At 40.3% G+C, this 22652-nt stretch overlaps 1 protein-coding gene across 1 annotated transcript in view; it reads left to right on the forward strand.

The window, feature by feature from the left end:
• Window positions 1-10784: 10784 nt before the first annotated feature.
• Window positions 10785-22652, forward strand: part of nfic (nuclear factor I/C) — a 217052-nt gene continuing 205184 nt past the window's right edge. Inside the window, exon 1 of the mRNA XM_015365452.2 lies at window positions 10785-10965. Coding sequence (XP_015220938.1) covers window positions 10870-10965 — 96 coding nt within the window. The 5' untranslated portion in view covers window positions 10785-10869. The remainder of the gene's footprint in view (window positions 10966-22652) is intronic.

A 22652-nucleotide genomic window follows, 5' to 3' on the forward strand; every position in this document is an offset into this window, starting at 1 on the left:
CATTGCCTTGGCATTTCATCTTCAAATTGGTGGGTTTTCTCTGGGTAATCATCCGTTGTTATTTCTGCATAGTTTTTTATTGGCTGGCTAAGTAACCGTTCGGGTTAAAAATACAGCCCTCCAGGGAAGTAGTTTTCATGTGACTCTATGAAAGGACACTTTGGAGGGAGAGCATATTGGTGTGGCACAGGTGTAGGAGGAATAAAAGTTTCTCACTGATGTGATGCTAAGCATCTCCCCACGCCTGTGCCTTGGAGAGCTCTTTTATAATTAGTTTTGCAAGGATTGTTTTCTCAGGTCAAAGCTTGAAAGATTCCATTAATCATGCAGAGTGCATGGTGGAGATAGTTGTTATAACCTAAGAAATGAACCAGCACTGAAATGTATTGGATTTACTGCAGGTGTTACATCAGTTGTGCCCAGGCCTGGTCGTGGTGACCCACACACCCATGTGCTGGATATCATTCCATCCCACCTTGATTAGATAATTAAAGCCTTAATTGATCTAGAAAGTTGCTTGATTGGAATATTTGCGTTTTGTTTCTAGTCACTTTTGTGTGAGAAAAGACTGAGAAATTCCAGTACCTAGAGAAAAACAATAAAATAAATCTCTTCAGCAACTTTTTTAAGACGATACAATACAGGTATCCAATGTTTTTGATATTTTTTTTAAATTACCCAAAACGTCCAGACGAGAGCTCCAGGTGAAGAGTGTCGCGCATGCGTGGTGATGTAACTCTTTAGGCGCGCTCTGTGGAGAAGGTGGGTGTTTGTGTGTGTGAAAAATAGAGTTTTATTATAACCGTTTATAATTTATTACAACCGGAACTCCCTTCTAAATTGTAACAGATTTGACTTAACCGTCTTTTTAAACTCTGACAAAACACAAAGTTTTAGTTACATAGACACAATTTTTAGAAACGTCGTGCGATGTACAACTTGGCTCGCAGCAGCAAGGGTTTAAAAATTCTCTTTCAAGGTATAAAATCCTACTTTTAAAAGAGTCTAGAGGGTACTTTAAGACGGAACGAAAATACGCATTTGAATTTTTTTTCCTACTGGGTATTCATTTATTTAGTTACAGAGTGAAGCCTATTTATACATCTTCATGAAACCCCAGCAGGAGTATTTAATCTTTAATTTTATTTTATTGGTTTAGTCGCAATAAATAACAACGTTTTTTGTTTGAATTTGAGCGTTTTTGTAAGTTGTGTGCCGGTTTGCGTTGGAAGAAAACAGACTTATCAACTGTCTCTCGTCTCTTAAGGCCCCAAGGGACTAATGTTGTTACATTTGGAATAGACGTTTTTCTAAAAAAAAAAATTAAAACAAGAAAGTTCAGTGACACTTTCGTGTCCTTTCAAAAACTCTTTTTCTACTATGGCGCAGGTTTGATGTCTACGGTGTATTTCTCGCTTGAAGTTTTATGGAGAAGGTGTGGTGAAAAATGTACAGGTGTTGGGAATCTTTTCATATTCTGTACTTCTTTAAAAATGCTTTAGTTCCCAAGTAAATTATGTATTGTTACAGACACAGCTGTAAGAATTCAAAGAATATAAGATCTATTAAACCTTAAAACTTTATACGCTGTATAAAAGTCAACCACTTCCATATATTTTTTTAGGGTTGTAAGGGGTTTAGGCATTACATAAAGACATTCAGTGCTATGGGTTTTATGAAAATGGCAGTGATTTTAGAAGGAGAACACGGAAAACAGATCCCCCCCACACCGAGACTTAACACATCAGAGACAAAAGTCGTACACTTTCCAAACTGTTCCTTTACATTTTTCCTACCATAATTAACAAACAGGTCTGTGGCGACCGTCTTCTGAGCTTTCAGCTTTCTTGTTTCGGGGTTACAGCTTCTCCTGTTCTGCGTTTTGTAGTGCAAGCAATCGTCTTAGTTTAATGGACTTGCAGATAGAATAACGATGGCAAATACCCGACACTTTATTGGAAAATGGGATTGATTTAACTGCTATTGACTGCTCACGTATAGTTAACCTTGCGTTGTTGATCAGGTGATCGATCGATTGAATAAGAATGAAAGATGTATTGCCTTTGCTTCTTACCTGGAATAAGGTGTACGATTTAAGGTCAGGCATATCTTTATTCCAGGACCAGAGAGCAAAATAACTGAAAAGCCTTTTGAGATTTAGTAGCCTAATTATCTTTGGAAATGTAAAATGATATTGACTGAGACCTAAATTCATAAGAACTTATACTAATAAGTTAACTTCTGAAATAAACTGCAAATCTGCCCAGAGCCACTTTATATATATATATCAGTATTCAGCCCTGAGGATGAAAGAGATGCCCACCCTGTTTGCTTTAACATTCAACAGTGATGTGATGGAGTTTGTGAATTAATTATAAATCTCAGTGCTGCATGATAGTGTCCAATATGTCCTCAAGGGTGTTGTGATTGCATGGCCAAAATATCATCATAATCAATTATTGAAATGAAACTATGTCATGTTCCAGCCTTTTCTTTTATTCTGCAATTTTTTAAAAAAGAGTATTCTTTAATCAAAAACCCAAATACAGTATTTATATGCCTTAACAAATTCCATTCAGATTTACCCAGTGGTGATTTAATTATTAATTTCAAATTTCTTAAAACATAGACTTGATGAACATTAATTTAGACTTATCTGAGTTTAATAAAGCTTTAATTAATACAATGACTACTGCATAATATTGGAGGGTTTTAATATGAATTTAGTAACAACTCACATAGGCGGCCAAGAGCTTAGAATAGTATTATCAGCTTATAAACAAAGCTGTGCATACTTCCATTACTGACCTATATTAATGTGTAGAGCCTGTATATAAGCCTTATAGGCACTCTTTTATGGAGAATAAAATAATCCAGTTTTGGTCCACCAAAACTAATGATTTATCCAGTACATTATTTACTGATTAAAAATGCTTTGTAAACATCAGTGCTCATAGTTACTCGTCACATGCATTACTTGCATCTCATTACTGTGTCTGAGATGCCTGAGTCTTCAGTACACCAGGGTCGTGTCGTGAAGGTCAGAATAAATGAACCAGCCAATCCTGCTGGTGCAGTGGTATCTTTATTCTATCTGGACCTGGTATGTGTTCAAACAGCAACTCTTTATATGACACCCTCACTTGTGAGCATCAGTCAGCAGTGTCTGCCTTAAGCACTAATGTCCACAGAAAAGGTGTGAGTTAAAAGGAGAGAGTTACACAGCCCACGTCCTCCTCCTCCTGCCACAAGTCCATGTCTGCCTTTCCTCTTTGAAGCAAAGCTTAATGCACCACATGCCTATTTCTGTTTTTTCCCCAGACCTTATGGACTCTACCACAACCAAAGAAGACTTGAAGACTGACGTGTAAGTGTGCGCTGTATTCGTGACGCTATCTGTTGTGCTTAAAAATGTGTTAACACTTCTGGACTATAAGTGGTAAGACTCCATGAGCTTTGTGAACTTGTGGCAGTTGTTTGTTTCACTAAAGAGGTTTTTTCAGCCAGAATGATGCTGTTAGAAGGAATGTTTATTCTTCCCTTCTGAGGTACGACTATAAAACCATGTGAGCTTGCAGATTCATGTTTATGTCTGAGCTCTTACATTTTCCTTCACTGCCACACCACTAAGATGGATCAATGGTCAGGTGAAGTATGAATTTTCTGCTGTCCTTCAGAAACTAGTATATATTGCGAAAAACAGTTTTATTGCCCTTTTCATTACAGAGAGGCATGCTAGACATGGAGGTGGCAATGCAGGGAAAGCAGAGAGAGAGAGCAAATGCCCTCTGGACTCGGAGGATGGGAAAGACAGAGAGAGGGGGTCGCAATGCAGTTTTATAGAGGCAAATGGAGGGAAAGGGTGAACCTGGGGTGAAAGGGCAGAGGTCATGGAGACAGTCCAGTTCCGGGGGATGCGGCTCACTACAATATTATCAGACTGTATTTATCTGACTAGGTGAGTCAGTGAATTATCTTGTTCCTTGTGACTGGTACCAATGTAATAAATAATGCGTGTCATCCCTTGAATAAGAACACTGTAGTTTTCCTAGAATAGAACAGCTATCATAGGGAGCACTCCTTTAGAATTTATTTCCCAATTCTTAATCCGTCCTGTTTTTTTGGGACCTGGTTAGAAAGCAACCAGTTAACAGTAATTTCCAATTAGACACTCCTGTGACAAACTGAAAATCATAAGAAAGCTTGCAAACGGTAGGAAGACCTTTGAGCCCATATCACAGTTAGTAGTTAACTGATTCAAGAATTTCAAATCGGGTAGTGGCTTCAGCAACATACTGTAGCTGAGTAGCTTGTTCCATACGCCCACAGCACTTCGGGTAAAAAAGTTTCTACTTGCGTCCTCAGGTTTGTGTATCGATCATCTCAAGACGTTGAGCAGTGGCTCTTAATGTGCAAAAGGAGAGATTCCATCCAGATTGGTTTGAAAAATGACTTGTAGTCCATTAGGTGAAACATTCCCTCTGTAGCGCAAGAAATCCAAAATCCAAATTCAGCTTCGACATTGGCAAAGCAAGCAATTCATGACATGGCAGTGGTGCAACAGTGCGAACAGGGACACCACACATGGGCAAAAGACAGGCAAACCCGAAAAACATAGTTCAGGACCGTATGCAGACGGTATAATCCGGAAGTAAGTGGAGAAGGACATCCGGGGTACAGCAGGACAGGATAGGACGGTAGACTTATCTAGTAGGTGGGCTTCCAGGCGTCCATCTCCCAGTGCTGAGCCAGGAATAGCGACAGAGCCCGGCTTAAATAATGAAACACAAAACAGGAGGCAGGTGCACATAATCAACTAAAATACGAAAGGGTTGGAGCGCCCTGAAGAGGAGGGATCCCTATCATGACACAAACATTGGTTGGGCAAGTACTTGTTGACATAGTGCCACAAGTGATTCAAGGAAGAAGAAGATCACAGAGTTTATTTTCAAGCCAAGAATGATGTGTGAATTTTAAAGTACTGTAAATAGGCAATTGCTTAGCGGGCAGCGTCGTGGCCAGGCCGAGCTGTTGATGTTGGCTGGGGTTTCAGGGAGTGGAGAGGAGACGCGTGTCTCTCTCATCACTAGAGGACTGATCAAGTTTCACTGTCACCCTCCAGCCACCAGCAGCTGAAACAGAATGGATGAGGGATGATGATCAGGTTAAGAGAAACAGGGTCAGTGGACAGTTCCACTACCGTTGTGAATTGTGCAAAAATGAAAAAGAAAATGTTGGAAACTTGTATTTTTCCCCACAGTCCTTGTACTGTTTACTTTAAGGAGCTGTCAATAGCTTAAAGGTTCTTATTGGTTGTGGTATCTGTGATGTAGAAAACCAGCATATGAAAGCAAACCAGAAATTAAGATTTAATTTGTGAAATTAGGTTAAGAAATTAAATTAAGATCGGCTGAAGAAATGATTTTTTTTCTCCCTCTTTTCACCCTTTTGCTTTCCCTTTCGCCATTTCTTTCCTGGGGGTGGCATGGTAGCACGGTGTTGAGCAACCTTGCGACGCGGGGTCCCTGGGTTCAGTTTGCTGGGTTGCTCTGTGGGAGGAGTTTGCATGTTCTCCCCGTGCTCATGTTGGTGTCCACGTGGGTGCTCTGGTTTCCTCCTGCAGTCTAAAGACATACTGGTAGGTGAGTTGGCTTCTTGGAAGATTGGCCCTGGTGTGAGTGTGTGTGTGTGGGTTTGTGTCTTTTTGCTCTACAGTGTACTGGCTCCCCCTCCCTTCTGTCGCCGGCTTGGAATCGGCTCCAGCTCCCCCACAGCCCGTACTGGTTGGTTGGATGGATGGAGGAATGTTTGGTTCCTCATGTGTGGCTACACCTGGAAATTGACACGGTGATCAGCCCCCAGCGTAGTGTCGGGCTGATCATTGCATGTCGTTGGGTAGACTATAAGCAAAGGTTTGATCGGGCAGATTCCACTTTTTGTGTTGTGTTTTTCGGCTCATAGACGCCCTTTAGGGAAGACGGAAGTTGTCAGAACCCGACTTTCCCTGGGGTCTGCATGTCCTGGGGTTGGGAAGGAGTGCCCCGTCTTTTTGCTGTAAGTGACCTTTGTGGTTATAGTAAGATTATATGGTTGTCTGAAAACCAGGAGTCATGGAATGTTGTAAAGCCATTTATCCCGAATTTCTTGTGTGGGAAGTACATTTTGCTTTTTTCTCAAAATGTATAAAGTATAGTTTTCGTACAGAGAACGTGGCTTGTTGATGGTTTGTCAGAATGTTTCCAAAGATTGACCACACACACCCGAACAACAGCAAAAAAAAATAAAAATTACTGTCTAGAACCATATTATTATTGACTGAATAAGGAGGTCATGATTCATTGTTGACTGGGAAAGGGTGAGATGTTCAGGGCTGAGACTGTGAAACAGAGTTTGCAGTTGTAGTAGTATTCTGCCTCTTTATAAAACCGCAGGATATCATCACTCTTGCAAAGTGATTGTAAAGTCTAGAGGTTGTGTGCTGACATTATGCATCTTTTAATTCTTTCAGTGCACAGTCTGAATAAACTCCAAGTCATAAGGGGACAGGTATCAAGGAAAAACATCAGTCTGGGTAGTGTAAGCCAAATATACCATATGTTTAGGGGAATTTGTTTATGCCATCTGTCTCACAACAGTTTGAGATACATAAAAGGACATGCAATAGTGGTAATATGGCTAATATTAATACTAAAGAATTAAAAAGCATGACATCTGGCAAAAACATGCTCAGTAGTGTTAGTGAGGAACCATCTGTTTATAATAGAAGTAATAGATAATAACATCATTTAAAGCATGTGTGTGGATTTGTAAGTATGAGCTTAGTAGGGTTGCAGATGACATTTATAAATTATATTTATAAAGTATTAATAGTGGCATAAATCTGTTAATGTCCGATTAATTTGCTACAAATATTGGTTTCATATATAAATGCCATATAGTACTAATAACATATTGATACATTACTATAGATGGTTAAAAGAGATTTATAGGTAGGTTATATATAAGGTATGTTTATTACAGTACATTGTTAAATGTAATTTTTTAATCAAGCAAATTCCAGTCTGGGCATATTTATTTTAAGTTTATGTTCCTGTTTCCCAAGGGATATGAATAGATTTTAGAGCACCGTATGTATCCCTGTTAGAATGTTTTGGATTTTCTTAGACTTTTTTTCTTTTTCTGAATACATAAAATGACAATAGAGGAAAGGTTCCGAACAAGAGGAGGCCATCTGACCCATGTAGCCCATGTGGTAGTTCGTAGCTAATTGATACAAGGGTCTCCGTTTCTTGAAGGATACAAGGCTACTGGCTTCAACAGCATGGCTGGATGGCTGGCTCCATTTCTCCCACAGCTCTCTGGGTAAAGAAGTACCTCCTGTGTCAGATTTTAAAAGTACTTCCTCAAAGTCTCCAGCTGTGCCCCCTGGCTCATACAGGTTTGGACGTTCCAATGTATTTTTCTCATCTATGTTCTCATCTCGTTTTCACTTTCACACCATTACCAAAACCACACGTTGCATCTAGAGGGGATTAGAGCTCAGCTCAGGTGACCTCTGCCTGTCCTTAGCATGCATCTACTCAGGAGCTGAATATGGGTATGAACCATATCTTAACAGATTTACTTGTAGATAGGGTGTATTAAAATCAATGGTTGCTAAATAACAGACAAAATGTGTCCTAACTTAGAAATTCAAAGCTTTTATGTGCCAAATCTGTCGTGGGAAAAAAAAAAACTTTTTGCCTGGTAAAATTAGAAATTGTGATTGATGCGTTGATCTGATTTCCCAGTGTTTTCAGTTGTTCATCTGCATTTGCTAATACAGTAATGCCTTCTTCACTGGTTTAACCCGCCATTCCTTAAGTACTGAAGTAAAACCGCAAACACAAAGCACAAATCTGTGAGAGACAGCTTACCGGCCAACATCTAGGCTCTTTCTTCCACACAAGCCACCACTTGACATGAGAGACACTCTGGGGGGAGTCTGATGTTTTGACAGTCCTCCTGGCACAGCCTGACTAGCCCAGAAAAGAAACCCATCCTTAATGACCATGTGAGACACAAAACGGCCATGTGGCAGAAAAGCAAAAAGCCACTGAGCACGAGACAAAGCAAATGACTTCTTGCTGTACATAAAGTACACACTGTATCCTAATTGCACTTCACAAGAGGTTGAAGAACAAAAAACAACTTCTGATTTAAACCTCTGACCTCTCCCCCACCCCTTCTGATTAAGACTTCACAAATTGAAAAGTAGTAAAAAGGAAGTAATCGGAAGAAAATAAATAAGCCTAATAATAATAATTGTATTATAATTATTTTAGGTGTACAGTAAGTGAAATATTGGTTGATTGGTTGCCAACTACTGTGGATGGTTGTGTTACCTTTTCTGTGATTTTTCTGGTGCGCATTTGTATACGCTGAAGAACAACTGCAAGATCTTTAAAAATATGATTAATCTCTGCAGGACACTCTTCTGTCATGGATATTTATTCTAACTATGATATCAGTAGTCAAAATGACTGTGCTGTGATGAATGAAATGCATTGCAATCTCGTTGTTACATTTCTAAATGTAGTCAAAGTCCTGGTTCAAGACAGGATTAAGACTGATACAAAAAACACTGTTAAATACATGGAATCCCTCTCTAGCCTTGCAGTAAAATGAAGAAAATGCCCTCTGTTTTGTTATGTTCTGTCACTTCTGTTGTGTAACATTTCAATTATCAAAACTTGAATCTTAGTCACACATCAGTAGTGAAACTGGTTCGTTTTTTTTAAATTGCATTGCATCACTGTTGCACATTGTGAGTAACATTGTTTATAATGTGGGGCGTTATTTCTCTTTTAAATCTTTCTCTGTTCTTTTTTTTTGCGAAGTTGTGGGAGTGTAGGGTTTGCTATGAGTAATTTGCATTACAGACAGTGGTTTGGTAGGGGTTTAAATTCCTTTAAATAACATCAGCACTGCAGGGCTATATAACTTGTCTTCTCTGATCTGAAACCTAACACCTACAATACCTATAAACTAGACCAGTCTGTAACTTAGACTTAAAGCCTGCTAAAGCAACATCCGTGTCAGAGGTGTTGGATTTTATCACCTGGGGATTAATGCTCGCAGTAAATGTGTTTTGGGTGCTTTGTATTTTTTGCATGTTTTGTTTGTAAGGACAGACCGGCATGTTAACTGCACTGTCACAGCCAAACACAGAACACATGACAAATTTAAATGTCCGATTAGTTTTCTTCCTGCTTTTAAAACACACACCTTCTTCAGTTCAACATAGCTGAATGAAACTTGGTTATAGTGAGTTCATTTCAATGTTTAGATAGATAAATGAGTCAAATTAGGATCACTAACACTTGGCAATATATTGCTTATTAAGGTCTAGTACTATAAATATGTGTTTTTTTAAAACTCATATTACAAAGATTCGGGATTCTTAACTTTCTGACTTCTGTTTGTAAGGTTTAGAGTACTTGCTGTTTTATTTTTTTATAAGTGGTATTTTGCTGGGTAAGATAGCGCTGTTTATACAAAATGAAAATGCAGATTTATTTTAATTGCAGTATGGAACTATGGACACATATGTTGGTAAGTAATCAAAATCAGCCTTTCTGCTTCAGTTATTGTTGTTGTGGGATTAGATTCAAATGCAACCCCTCGGCAGTACCTTGAAACAAGTCTCTAATAATAGGAGTGAAAAAGTAATCTTTAGGTACTCTTTCTTCATTGGGTTGGGCTGGGTTCTACTACTAAGTTTTACTACTCTTATTTTAATAGTAAAATAAAAAAGGGAAAAAGGCCCAGAAAAAAAAAAACTTTGGCACATAGATGTATTTTACCAGGAAGGCATGAAGAAAAGAAGAGAGAAAAACAAAAAAATGACAGCCTACATCTCCTCCACGCACATTCAGCATGAATGTGGGCACAGCCCGGATGCTGTAAGGGGAACGTTTAATTTCCACACACTCAAAAGAAAAATAAAAAGCCGTGCAGTGCCTTGAACCCAATATGAGTGTATAATGAGTCCCTTTCTTCCACTTAAACACGGTTAAGAAAAAAAAAACCTGGAACCTTTAACTGACTCCAGCTGTGTGGTTATGGGTGAGAAGCTTCAGACCATGATGGATTCCGGGCTGCCTTGTCTACCTGTGTGTTCTCAGTCCATGTGGGATGCGTAGCCAGGGGAGGAAAGCCACTTGGTGCCCCTCAGTCACAAGCTGGCTCAAGCCACTGAAACCAAGAGCCCATTCATAAAAGCACAGGCAGCTTTGATGTGCTCTCCCCAGGGGGTAGTGAAGGGACAGCACTGCACAAGAGGAGGAAGGGAAAAAAGAAACTCGCTTGCGATTTGTTTTCTCTCTTTTTTTCCCCCCCTTTGCTCTTTCTTTTAACGCTCCAATATGCAAATGAAACGTGAAGCCTGCCTGCCTGTCTGTTGTGTGTGTCGTTTTTTTTTTCTTTTTTCACTGGAGCCAGAGCAGCAGCCACCCACTTGCTTTGGTCACTCGGCGAGACCAGAAAGCAAAACTTTTTTTTTTCTCTCTCTAGTGTGTGTGTGTGTGTGTGTGTGTGTGTGTGTGTGTGTGTGTGTGTCTCTACTCCATGTCGGAACTAATCTCTGCTCCTAGATAAACTAATAAGAGCGTGTTAGCACAGCTGCGTTGGGCTGGCTCTGGGGGTGCTTCTGTGCGCCGACGTGGGGCTGCTTCTAATCCTCGCTTGCCCTATCTCCTTTCCTTAGACCCTCTGAGGATGATGGTGATGCAAGATGCCGAGGGCTGCTGGGTCTCCTTGCCTGTGAACCGCGGCACTGCCATCCCTGCGCTTAAGTAGGCAACTGTCCTTCTCTGGCTGTGAGCTCCCATGGAAGTTGCTGGTGCACAGATGGCAGGGAAGGCAGCAGACAGCGCTGTCAAATGGCAGCTCTGCTACGACATGACAGCCAAGACCTGGTGGATGGTAAGTTGGCCCATAATGGTGGCGAATGTGAGGTTTTTTTCTTCTTCTTCTTCTTCTTTCCATTGTCTCAATAAGCAAAGCGAGTCACTTGCTTGTTGTCCTCGAACACTTTGAGTAAGATGCACGCAGTGCTGGCTGGCACGCAGGATTCTCGCCTCCTTCGAATTTTTCGCCGATGGTCCAAATGGGCGCCAGTCAGAGCGACGGGCCACAGTAAGACGGAGGTTGGGAGCTGGTGGTGTCTTCAGCATTTAGGGTCTGAAACCTGGTATGCAAAATAATTCAGCCTCTTGGTGTTTCTGGTTTCGGCAAATGCTTTGTTCATTTTTTCATTTACATCGATGGTGGCACATTTTACAGTGAAAGTCTCAGGTTTATATATGACATATATTATTTGTAATATTTGTATGTCGTCAAAAGCTTTTTAAACATTTTCACCATGGATTTTGAAGGATTTTAATTGCTGTGCGCTATGATGTGACTGTCAGTATTAATATTATTTGTTTTGCAAACATTTTTCTACAGATGAGACGATTTTGCAGAATACAGGTTTTGAGTTTGAACCTACTGTTTATATGGTGTATGCATTTATTATAATAATCAAGTTGTGAAAAAAATATGAATTACTTTATAATGTTTCAGTTGTATAGAGCATACTAAATGGAAGAAATCCTTAAAGCTGGAGTAATATTAAAAAAGCATGTTTTACTACACAACTAGTTCCAGGTAGTGGTATATAAAAGAAACTAAACAAAAGTAATATTTTATTGCATTGCAGGTTGTAAACTGTTTGGCAACAAAATTTTAACAAAATGGCAAAAGTTTATTTTGTTGCAGTTTTAATTGTTTCTGTACTTGAGGTCTGTAGTTTTTGTTATGCTTAGCTATTCTGGTAACACAAAGGGTTTTAAGCTGAAAAAAATGAATTTCAGGCATGCAGGCTGCTCTGATGTTTTTGGTACCTTTTCTGTCTTTTTGGCCTGGTGGGCACTGTTTTCCATGTGTGCAGCAGGTGGTTCTACTTCCAGTGTGGTTTGCTGGAAAATCAAATAAATCGTGGAAGTATCGAAGTGAGTGAGTTACCAGCTTCATGCACATTAGATTGGTTGTCGTACCCCTTCAGAATTTTCCGGTATTTCTCTGCAGCTGCGGCGAAGTACATATTCCCACCGGTTACGTTTTTCTATTGGAACAATTAACTGTACAAATAAACCGCTCGATGTGAAGGGAGAAGAATAAAGGCCTTCAGGATTCTGGTTTCTGGTGCAGAAATACCAGTGTTTCTAAGTGGCTGTCATATGTAATGTATGAAATTATAGACAGAAAATTCACATGATTTATTACTTAATACTAGCTTAACGTTTCAGTGCTGTGTTTACCATGATAATGCAAACTCCTGCTGAACTAAACATGCACTCATGAAGGGTGAGACCTTGACACGTTACAAGTTGATTGAGTTAGATCTTTGAAACTGTGACGTGCATTCTAACAAACGTTGTTTTCCAGAAATATGTCTTTCCTCTCTAGCATATTATTGATCCTCAATACATCTAATTTATTTTTAATGAAAATAGTCGTACTAGTTGACTAGTTGTTACTTGAGTTGAATTGATTCCAATTTTAAACTTATAGGATGTTCAATATTAATATTGGTTCAGGTGGATAGCTGCGTCAGCATGCGTAGGCTGCAAAGGAACAAGTAATAGGTTTATTCCATGCTGAATTCCATGACACCTGAAGAAGGCTGTCATGTCATTCCATGACACCTGAAGAAGGCTCCACGGCCGAAACGTTGCGTTCTCTTTCTTCTTTTTTTCAGCATGGAATAAACCTATTACTTGTTCCAATATAAATATTAGGCCTACTAGTGACTAACTTCACCACATAAGTACCTCTTCTTGAAAATCACAATTATTAACATGTAAGTTTAAGAATAAATTATGCAGACATGATTTATGAGCAAATGCCTTATTTTCAAGCTGGAATACAATTATAATATTAAAAAAGGTTTTATGCCTTAGTTATATTTTAATAGATTTCACAGATATGGTTAGCATTAAAGATACTTTACAGTGAAGGTGTGATGTTCAATGTGACATTGTCTTTGGAAGATACCATGGTATGCCTATTTCTGAATACACCCTCTTTCTTTTGTAGTTAACATTTATTGCACATAGAAAATCGAAATTCTTAAATGTAAAATCCTGGGAAAATTACCAAAATATTCTTAGTCTAATTTAATTTCTAGCTTCTGTATATCACACATTTTGAACAATTTGAACAGCAAAGAGAAAGAAAACTCATTAATGGTAAAGAGCACGGGGCTTTTTAAATAGTTTATTCCAAGAAAAGTGTAAATGAAAAGCCATCTGAGATTCTGAGAAAGCACATTATCACATTATATGAAGTATAAATACCAAAGGTGTCTTTACAAAAAAGGGGTCTTAATGACCCCTTCAGCCGTAACCCTGTCATGGGCTTCTTATAGTGTCATGCAAAATGAGAACGATTTGTGGAATAATTGGATAATTATTGTTCATTCCAAACATGATAAATGCTAAATATAGAGTCATTCAAATAACTGCAACACACATATTGCAGCATGGTTTCCTTCGGTGCTGCGTGGTTCACTGTGAGACACGCTGTTGTGTGTATGGAGGATGAGACCTGTCCTGAGACGCAGCCCCACTGTCCTGCCCCGGAAAGGCTACAGTGTGTGGAAAAGAGAACAGGACTTACCGGCTGTGCCCTCTCTGGGCCCGTCTCGAGCCAGACCCAGACTGAGCACGTGAGGGTGGCCTAGAACAGTGTGTTGCTCTCCCGGTGTGCGTAAATGTACCTGCAGTTCGAAGTGATCGGAGCGGTTTCGGAATCGTCCTGTTTTTCCCCTAATACACACCAGAATACAAAAAAAGGCCACAAACGAGAACAGGCCATTTGGCCCGTGTAGCTTGTATGGTTGTTAGTAGATAATTGATCTGAGGATCTCATTGAGCTGTTTCTTGAAGCACGCCACGGCTGCCTGACTTGTTCCATACTCCCACAACCTTTTGTGTAAAGATGTGACTCCTGTTCTTAATTTTAAGTGCACTAATACTGATTAAATTATATTTTTCTTTGTCTGACATATATACAAAGCAGCTCATACACTGTATACCATTAATAAAAGTGCAGTACTCTGACATCTACAGCTTTTTCAAAAACGATATGTACTTGGACTTCTGTTTTCTCTCAACTAAATCAGAATTTTGGATGCACAATTTTTTTACCCTATTTTTGCATTGATCTGTAAAAATAACCAAGGTATGCTGCTGGAATGAGCAGAGTGCCTGGGAACATGTAAAAAATACAGGTTCCTCTTCAAAATTTGAAATTTCATTTTGATCATTGTCTTTGTAGGGCAATGCATCTTTAAGTATGTTTCAGTCACAAAATCGTTTTTATTGCTGAAAATCTTTTTTGCTTTAACTTTAAGAGAAACTTCCAAGTGTAAACATTGTAAGAATTTACAGTCTCAACTACTTTTCATTTGTTTTCAGTAGTTAATGTGCTGTGAAATGGATCCATGGATGTATCGTTTTTTTAACGTGCAAAAGAGATTGGCCTCTGGCATCTGATTAGCAGGAAAATAGTAAGAAGCAAAACTGTTTTTGCTTACATTGTTTCTCTTAATCTTTAAACCATACATTGAATTTTGCATCGTCTGTCACTTGATTTCTACACTGCTGTAGGAGTTAGAGAATATACTTTTAATTGAAAAGTACTTTTTTAGGTGGATTGTTTTTATTGTGATGGATTTTGCAACTCTTCGAAGCAAATGAACCCTGTACTGAAATATAAATCTTCTTCCAGAATAAAGTTATATCTCTGTTACTTTGTCATTTTGGACAAAATGTTGAATGAAGTTTCATAGTGAAATAATTTAAAATCTGGATTATATTTTTCTCTGCGTCGATTAAAATTGTGTGTAAGAAATTCTGAAGGTAGTTTTGTTATGATGTTTCATACAAACCACTGTAGTCATTACTTAGTACAGTCATTTCCATCACTTTTCCGTCAAGGCGGATAACCAGTACAGTATATAGCGGTATGTATGTTTGTTAAGAAAGATCTGTTTTAACTCTTTTTATATGAGAGAGAGTCACAGCCCACCAAGACTCATAGTGGTGAGTTGTGAAAGACAAATCTTTAGCTATTGTCCTGTTTGAAAGGAAGACTGCCAGAGTGCCAGTCTGAGACTGCTGTCACTATATTTGGAATTAACATTATTAGCACACAGCCAGCACCTGATGATCCACTGTGGCTGTCCTGGCGTTTCCACTAAGCCGATGGGAAGCAAGAGTTTGTGATTGCTTAGGTTGAAATCATTAAATCATTCCTTGTATTTATACAGTACCTTTCATAAAAAAAAAAACCTTAAGAGCTTAATGAAGAGCTTTACATATCAGAGGAAAACCACTTTAATCCACCCCTGACATGTAGCCCTCACCTGGGTGAGGTACACCAGCCTTCACCTGGGTGTTATATACAGTACCTGCCCTCACCTGTGTGACGTGCACCAGCCCTCACCTGGGTGTTATATACAGTACCTGCCCTCACCTGGGTGACGTGCACCAGCCCTCACCTGGGTGTTATATACCTGCCCTCGTCTGGGTGATGTACACTAGCGTTCACTGGGGTGATATACAGTACATTAGCCTTAATGCTCCACCAATGCTCAGCTGATCAGGTGGAACTGCTTCACAGCTTGAATAAGGGGGGAACTTTTTGGATGACAGAGAGGAATGTAGGTACCTGAGTTCACAAGCTTTTTCTGACTATGGTCGGAAATATCTTTTCATCTTTGGACACCATGGCAATTGTGTAAAATCGCTCTGCAGTGCAATAGTAAAAAGCATATACTGTATATCAGGAGAAAGTACATTAAGGTTCTCAGGAAATTAAACTGAAAATCCTCTTCCACAACTGCTTAAAATTGTACTTGTCTTTTAAAGAATCAGATCGTTCTTAGAGTTACAGGAAGATCATGCCTGTTTTCTTTCAACCATTTTCAAAGTATGTAAAACGACTGTGAATGTTTGTAATTGCAGGGTCCGCCGCCTACAGTGTGTGAACTGTGAAACAAAACTTTCAAATTTCTCCATTAGTACAAGTCATCCTTCCACTTTTCTTTGCAGTCTTAGCAGTTGGCAAACTGCTTCAGTTGTGAAAGACTTGATGCAGCTTGAGAAGTGATAATTGCACTGCCTTGTCCAGTGTCACTTTGATCATTATGACTTATTTGTCATGGTCTGGTTTTCATTCCTGGATCTGCTACTTGCTTTGAGAGCTTTTCTCTCTATGGAAATTACAGATGGAACAAAAGCTCAACACAGCTTTTACTGTGTTGTGTGCTCATTTGGCTTAACCACATGTGAAGATATTATGGCAAATTTGTCGAGCAAAATGGAAGTAAATTTGACATATGGAAAAATATTTCCCATTTTTAATTCCGTCATAAAAGTAGAGTTTGTAAAGTACCTCTTTCTACTTCTTTCATTTGGGATAATGATTTTTATTTGCTCTATTTGCTCTAAGTTCTGTTTGCAGATACAGTAATTTCAATTGGTGAATTGAAGGTGCCTATTTCTATGTCCTTTTAGCATATAGTAATATTATTAACAATTCCAAATCAAATGGGATAAAATAAATCAGAGTATGGCATCTCTTAAAAAAGGAAAATTATACTTTTTTCAAAGGAAAAGCTGAATTGCGAAGGTTCGTTGTCTGCTTCTTTTCTCTCTTGCAGACTATCAAGACATTGTAATAAGATCTGGAGCTCGACCTCTCTAGCCACTCGCAGGAAATAACAAGATGACTTTCAGAAGCATTTTGCTGTAGTGCAAAACCTGCTGCTTTTTAATGACACAAGCACTCCCAACTAATTTGCCAAAATAATTTCTGAGTGAAAAAATAGCACATGTATTTCCACGCCAGTGCTGACTCTTGCTAAATTGACCCTTTAAAAGCTTTTGCTGTTAACTTCGTAAAAACAGGAAACAGAGTTTGGGTCTGGATCATGAAGATTTGTGAATCGCTCCATGAATGAGTGCAAAAAAAAGCTGAAATCTGGCACGCAGACTAGGAAGAGGTATTCTGTAAGGACGTTCTCCACTGTCACTGGAGCTGGAAGCTCCAGACAGAGCCGTATATAAAAAAAAAACAGCTGCTTGGTGCTACTGAAGAAATTAGTGGGCACCATCTTATGCTGTCTGCCTGCTGATTTGTGTCTGTGTGGCATCAATGGAATATTTAATGGTTTCCATTCACTGCTGAGTGGTGCCCTTGGCAGTGATGAGTAATGTGGTGCTCTTTTGCACTCAGAGTAAACATGGTAAGCCACTGGAGGCTGCTACAGAGGCCGTCTGTTTACAGCACCAGTGGAGTGAAACTCGATGGCCCACGTTGTGTTGCTCATTCACGGCTGCTGGAGGCTGAGCCCATTTCTTAAGGGCTCCGCAGAGACGCCGGGCGAGAGCCTGGTCTCTCTGCTGTGCATCTTCTCGGCTGTCGTTTTCACTCCTCTCCCTCGCTTCAGGACCGAGTGGGGTGTGTCAGTGGTTGGTGTCACGGAAAAGACTTCAGTTAGATTTTCCGCTGAGCAGTTAAAGAAATGTTAAATTGGGTTGAGTGGGAGGTTTTCAGTACATGGGCTGAACAACAGTTGTGCAGAGCTGTCATCATACAGTACGTATTGTAATACTCTATACAAAACCCATGTACCAAATTGAAATTAAAGTTCATATTGAGTAGCTCTAAAATTTAATGTGCATCACTTGCAGAAGCCCTGTTTTGCTGATAGTTACTTGTCTTTCAAAAAAAGATGAACCTCCTTACTGCTAATTACCAAGGATTAAAATATTGTGTCACAATGTGCACGTTAGAATGTCCTTGCAAGTACAAATAGGATATTTCAGCATTCACTGGGTCATAAGCTGTCGTGCTTGAATTGCTAATTATTCTCATTTATAGTTAATCAGTAATGATGCAGTGCAGAAACAGACACCTTTGGAACCTTCATTGTATTCTGCTACAGGACCTTGATCCAGTCCGTGCTTGATTTTAAGTGAATTCACACCCCTGACCTCTTTTTAACAGAAATGCATTCCAAAGAGCTTCCTGTTCTGTGTTTTAAGCACACTCACACATGTGGCCCCCAAAAGTTTCCACTTGGGTCCTGTATGTTTCACTGGTAATTACCAAGATGTCTGGTGGGATGACTATGCCACTTCCCGTGAGGATTGTGAACACTTGAATCCATCCCCTTAGGATCTTATAAAAGGCGCAGTTCCTTCAGCCTGTCGGTGTATGGCATTGCTTTAAGCTTGGGTATGAATTCAGAGCATCAATATATTGTTTGTAATGCAATGACCTGAATTGTCCAAAACATTGCTAATGAGTTCTTACTTGTGCATTATACAATTTTGGATTCCCTTGGTTTAAATTCTAAACTTTTACCATGATTAAATTCTATTTGCCTGTAAATTGCTTCCCCACACGTCTATAAGAAATGGATGCCTCATTGCCATCTCTGCCAGTTTGTTGTGGTTCTGGGTGGATCACCTTGTCACACATAGGCACTGACCTATTTGCCAGCTTGCACCACGTGTCTGGAAGATGGAAGCTGCAAGTAGAGAATGTGCCTGTTCTCGTAGCCGGATTTTTACATGCTTCCTTTATTTATCCATTTTCTAACTGCTTCTTCCAAATTAGGGTTGCAGGGGAGCCGGAGCCTTTGCCAGCAGGCAACGGAAAAGGCACAGGGCAGAGTGCGTCCTGAACGGGACGCCAGTCCGTTGCAGGGCAAACTCCGACACTTTTCCCGGAAGCCACTAAACCTACCAGTATATCTTCGGGCTGTGGGAAGAAGCCGGAGCACCCAGGGGAAACCCATGCAAACATGGGGAGAGCATTCAGACTCCTCACAGACAGCACCCCAGGTCTGGATTTGATCCCAGGACCCCAGGGCTGCGAGGCAGCAATACTGACCCTGTGCCAATGTGCCACCCCCGTTTTTTAATACCTTTCCAAGTTAAATCCTTTTGGCCGTCACATGGGTGCAGCTTTTACTAACCTCTTCCCTAATTGGAATGCCAAAATGTGTTCTTTCACTGAGCTGAGTGCTGCGAAGGATGTGGCCAGACAGTGAGACCAGATGACATTTATAGAATCAGTCTTCATTTACCCTGGGTAAGACGAATTGCTGAGTAAGATCAGTGTTTTGTTTTTTGAAACTAAGGCTATTTGGGAGAAAGTGTTTGACTAGGTAAGTGGAGAAGGTCGCTTTGTGTTTGATCACAGCATTGATGGTAGTTGAAGGACTATGGTATTGTAATATATACTGCATGTTGTAATATGCCGCATATTGTAATAACTCTCAATAGTCTAATAAAACAAATTACAATACTTTCCAAGCAAACGCAGAACCTTATGGGAACTTGATGTGCTTGAAATTTTTGAAAAGCAGTACAGCTGGGTGTAGTTTAATAACACATGTAACCTCATTTAAATTACATTGATTTTAGTGAGACCCGCAATATCAACACGGGTGTAAGAACGGGCATGGTTGTACTTGAAGCATCAAACGGTAAATTACATTTTTATCGAAGATGTTTGGGGATTGTGATCACAAAACATCCCATTTTAGCACTTTAATGGTGAAGGCGATTATAGATGGTCTGAATTGTTAGCAGGTTGTCAGCTCTCCTTTTGGGGAAGACGTCTCTGCGTGTATGTGCTGGCTACATTATATATGCAGCGCCAGAGCAGTTTAAAAACGGAAAAACAACAACAACAAAGAAAGAAAACATCGTCTTTCGCTTTATTGAGAGGATGCGTTGGCCTTCGTCTGTTGTGTTAAATACAGCCCAGCCAAGATGACCAGTGTCCTCCTCATCTCCCGCAGGCTAGTTTAGGCCAGAAATGAAGCAGTGTAAGAGTCTCATTCCTTGTAATTACACCCTCGGCTGGGGATGGAGAGGAAATGGTTTAGCTCTGGGCAGCTTGACCTTTTAATATGGTTACCTGGTGTCCTTCCCTCGCTTCCGCTAGTGACCAGCAGGACCATATGGGCCACTTCTCCTCGTTTATGCTTAGCTTGCTTTTAATTCTCGGCAGCCCCTAATTCCATGAAATGCACATTATTTATAGTAGTCTTTTTCTTGACTGTCTTTGTAGGGGGTGGGGTGGGGGTGAAATCCTGTCGTAAGCTTCATTACTCACACATGTCACACAGCCTTTCACGGCTAGTATCTTTTTAAAGTCCTTCTGCAAGTTGTTCTTACCTCTGACTCGCTGCATCTCCCCTGAATTTCTAATTTCTGATTTTCTTATTGTTGGGGGGAGATGGGAGTCTATTCCGGACTTGACGTGCTCGGGGTGCTGTCTGTGTGGAGTTCGTATGTTCTCTATGCATTCATGTGGGTTTCCGCAGAGTGCTCAGATTTCCTCCCACAGTCCAAAAACAGACAGGTAGGTTAATTGGTTTTTAGAAAAACCGACCCTGTTGTGGGTGTGTGCCTGCCCGTGTCTGTGTGTGCCCTGCAATGGACTGGTGTCCCTTCCTTGGTGTACCCTGCCCTGTGCTCGTTCCCTGCCAGGATAGACTCCAGCTACCCTGTGACCCTGAATTGGATAAAGTAATTAGAGAATGAAGGGATAGGACAAGTGTTATCTGGATTTTTATTCTCCACTGTAAAAAAGGTCAGACTTCTCTGTCATCTGGAGGCATTGTCCAGATTTAAACTAGCGGATTCCAGCTGGTTGGCGTGATCTCTGAGCTCGGTTTGAGTTTTAGGGCCCAGATATTGCTGGTTCGCTCTTGGGTCTTGTTCCTGTCCAGCTGAGTTTGAGATTTACCATGTAGTGGGCAGAGCTCCTGCAGATTACGGTGGCATTAACATCACAATTCGATTGTTTCTGAAGAAAAAAGGGGCCTAGTTCCCAAATTCCCAAAGTGTTTTACATTTGAAATCAGTTCGGGGATTGAAAATATAACATAAACGGAACTGGAAACAAGCAGAACAGAAGGACGAGATAAGGAGCCAGAGTTGTGTTGCATTCCTGAAAATCTCAGTCAACATTGAGGTCTCGATCAAGTTGAAAGTGGCCTTGGTAATGTCAGCCACTGGTCCCTGATTAATTTTTTTTCAGTATTGCCTGTGTTTCACAGTGCGCAGCACCATCAGGCCCTGCAGTCCGTAATGTTTACCTTGGAATGCTGAATTGCGTCTTTTAGTTTCTAAGGTGGATAAGAGGCTCTTCCGCAAGGCGTGTTCCTGCTTCCTGTGTTGTATTTGTTCTGAGGGGACACTGAACTTTACTTCACTTTCTTGGTATATTTACAGTATATTTACAGCAGATGCGGTGCACCCCAACCACAGACTGGGGCATTGTTAACCTCCCCACAGGAGAAACGCGTTCTTCAGAATTTGATTTTGTTGTAATGGTAAATCTCTCTTACCTGAAGACTGGTGCGTTTTGATTTTACTGCAGTTTTATAACTATTTTATAGTAACTGTTTTTAGGTATGCATTTTAATTTAAACCTGATATAGTAGGAACTTGACGTGGGATCCTACCATAGAATGTTTTAAAAACGACATGGGGTTACCCGAATCTTTTTTCTGCTTATTCCTGTAGATTATTCCTGGTGATTGACATTAGTGATTAAAAGAGGAATCAGGCTGTGCTAATGCTGAGAACGACATGCTCTTGAAAGGTTGCTGTGGAAGCTAGGATCACAATACCCTGTATTAGTGACTGCTGCCTTCCCTCCTTTCTCTCTGCCCCTCCTGCTTGGAGCCTTGATTTTTCCAGCAGCCAGTTTCTTCTGGAATGCAATGCTCAGTTGTGCAATCCCCTTTGCTTATTTATTCATCTGTAATCAGATGGACTTTCCACGTTCAATAACGTGGCGGATTACAATTTCCCCGCTCACCTCCCCACCTCTTCTCCAGCGCTCCACATTAGCCACCCATGCGTTGTTTAAAGCCCTCGGTAATTAAGGGTTTTTTAAGATCCCGGGCTAATAACTAATCAAAACAATATTCTTGATTGATTGTGGAACCACGTTTGAAAAATGAGTCCTCCTCCGTCTGGTGTTTAGCACATGTTCCTGTGGAGCCTCTAGGTTTCGCAGTTTGGCTTTTTGATCATGTTAACTCGATTTGCACTTTTGGCAACTTCTTGGAGAAAAGGCAAGGGAAGCTTTTAAAATCGGCCTTATTCTATCAGAAGACCGATCATTTCTTCATCCATCCATTAACTACTTTTTCCATGGAAGATTCAAGCAGCATAGGTTGGGATTGAAACCTGGATGTCACTAGGATGCCATTCCATTATACGGTACACATATGCATGAAAACACAAGCACACCTGTATGCGTGCGTGCGTGCATGCGTGTGTGTGTCTCTGCCCTTCGATGGACTGGCATCCCGTACAGGGTGTATCCTGCTTTGCTCCTTTCCTTGCCAGGATAGGCTTTGGCTCCTACGTGATCCTGTACGATGGGATGATTGTTTAGAAAATGGATGGGTGGAATATTGTGACTGTTCTGCACTGATTTGGTGTATATATATATACTATATATCACATAAGCATTGACTAGATAAATCTGGGCAGCCTGTCATGCTATACAAAAGTGTTGGC

This window comes from Lepisosteus oculatus, chromosome 29 (assembly GCF_040954835.1).
Source record: "Lepisosteus oculatus isolate fLepOcu1 chromosome 29, fLepOcu1.hap2, whole genome shotgun sequence".
Classification (NCBI taxonomy): Eukaryota; Metazoa; Chordata; class Actinopteri; order Semionotiformes; family Lepisosteidae; genus Lepisosteus; species Lepisosteus oculatus.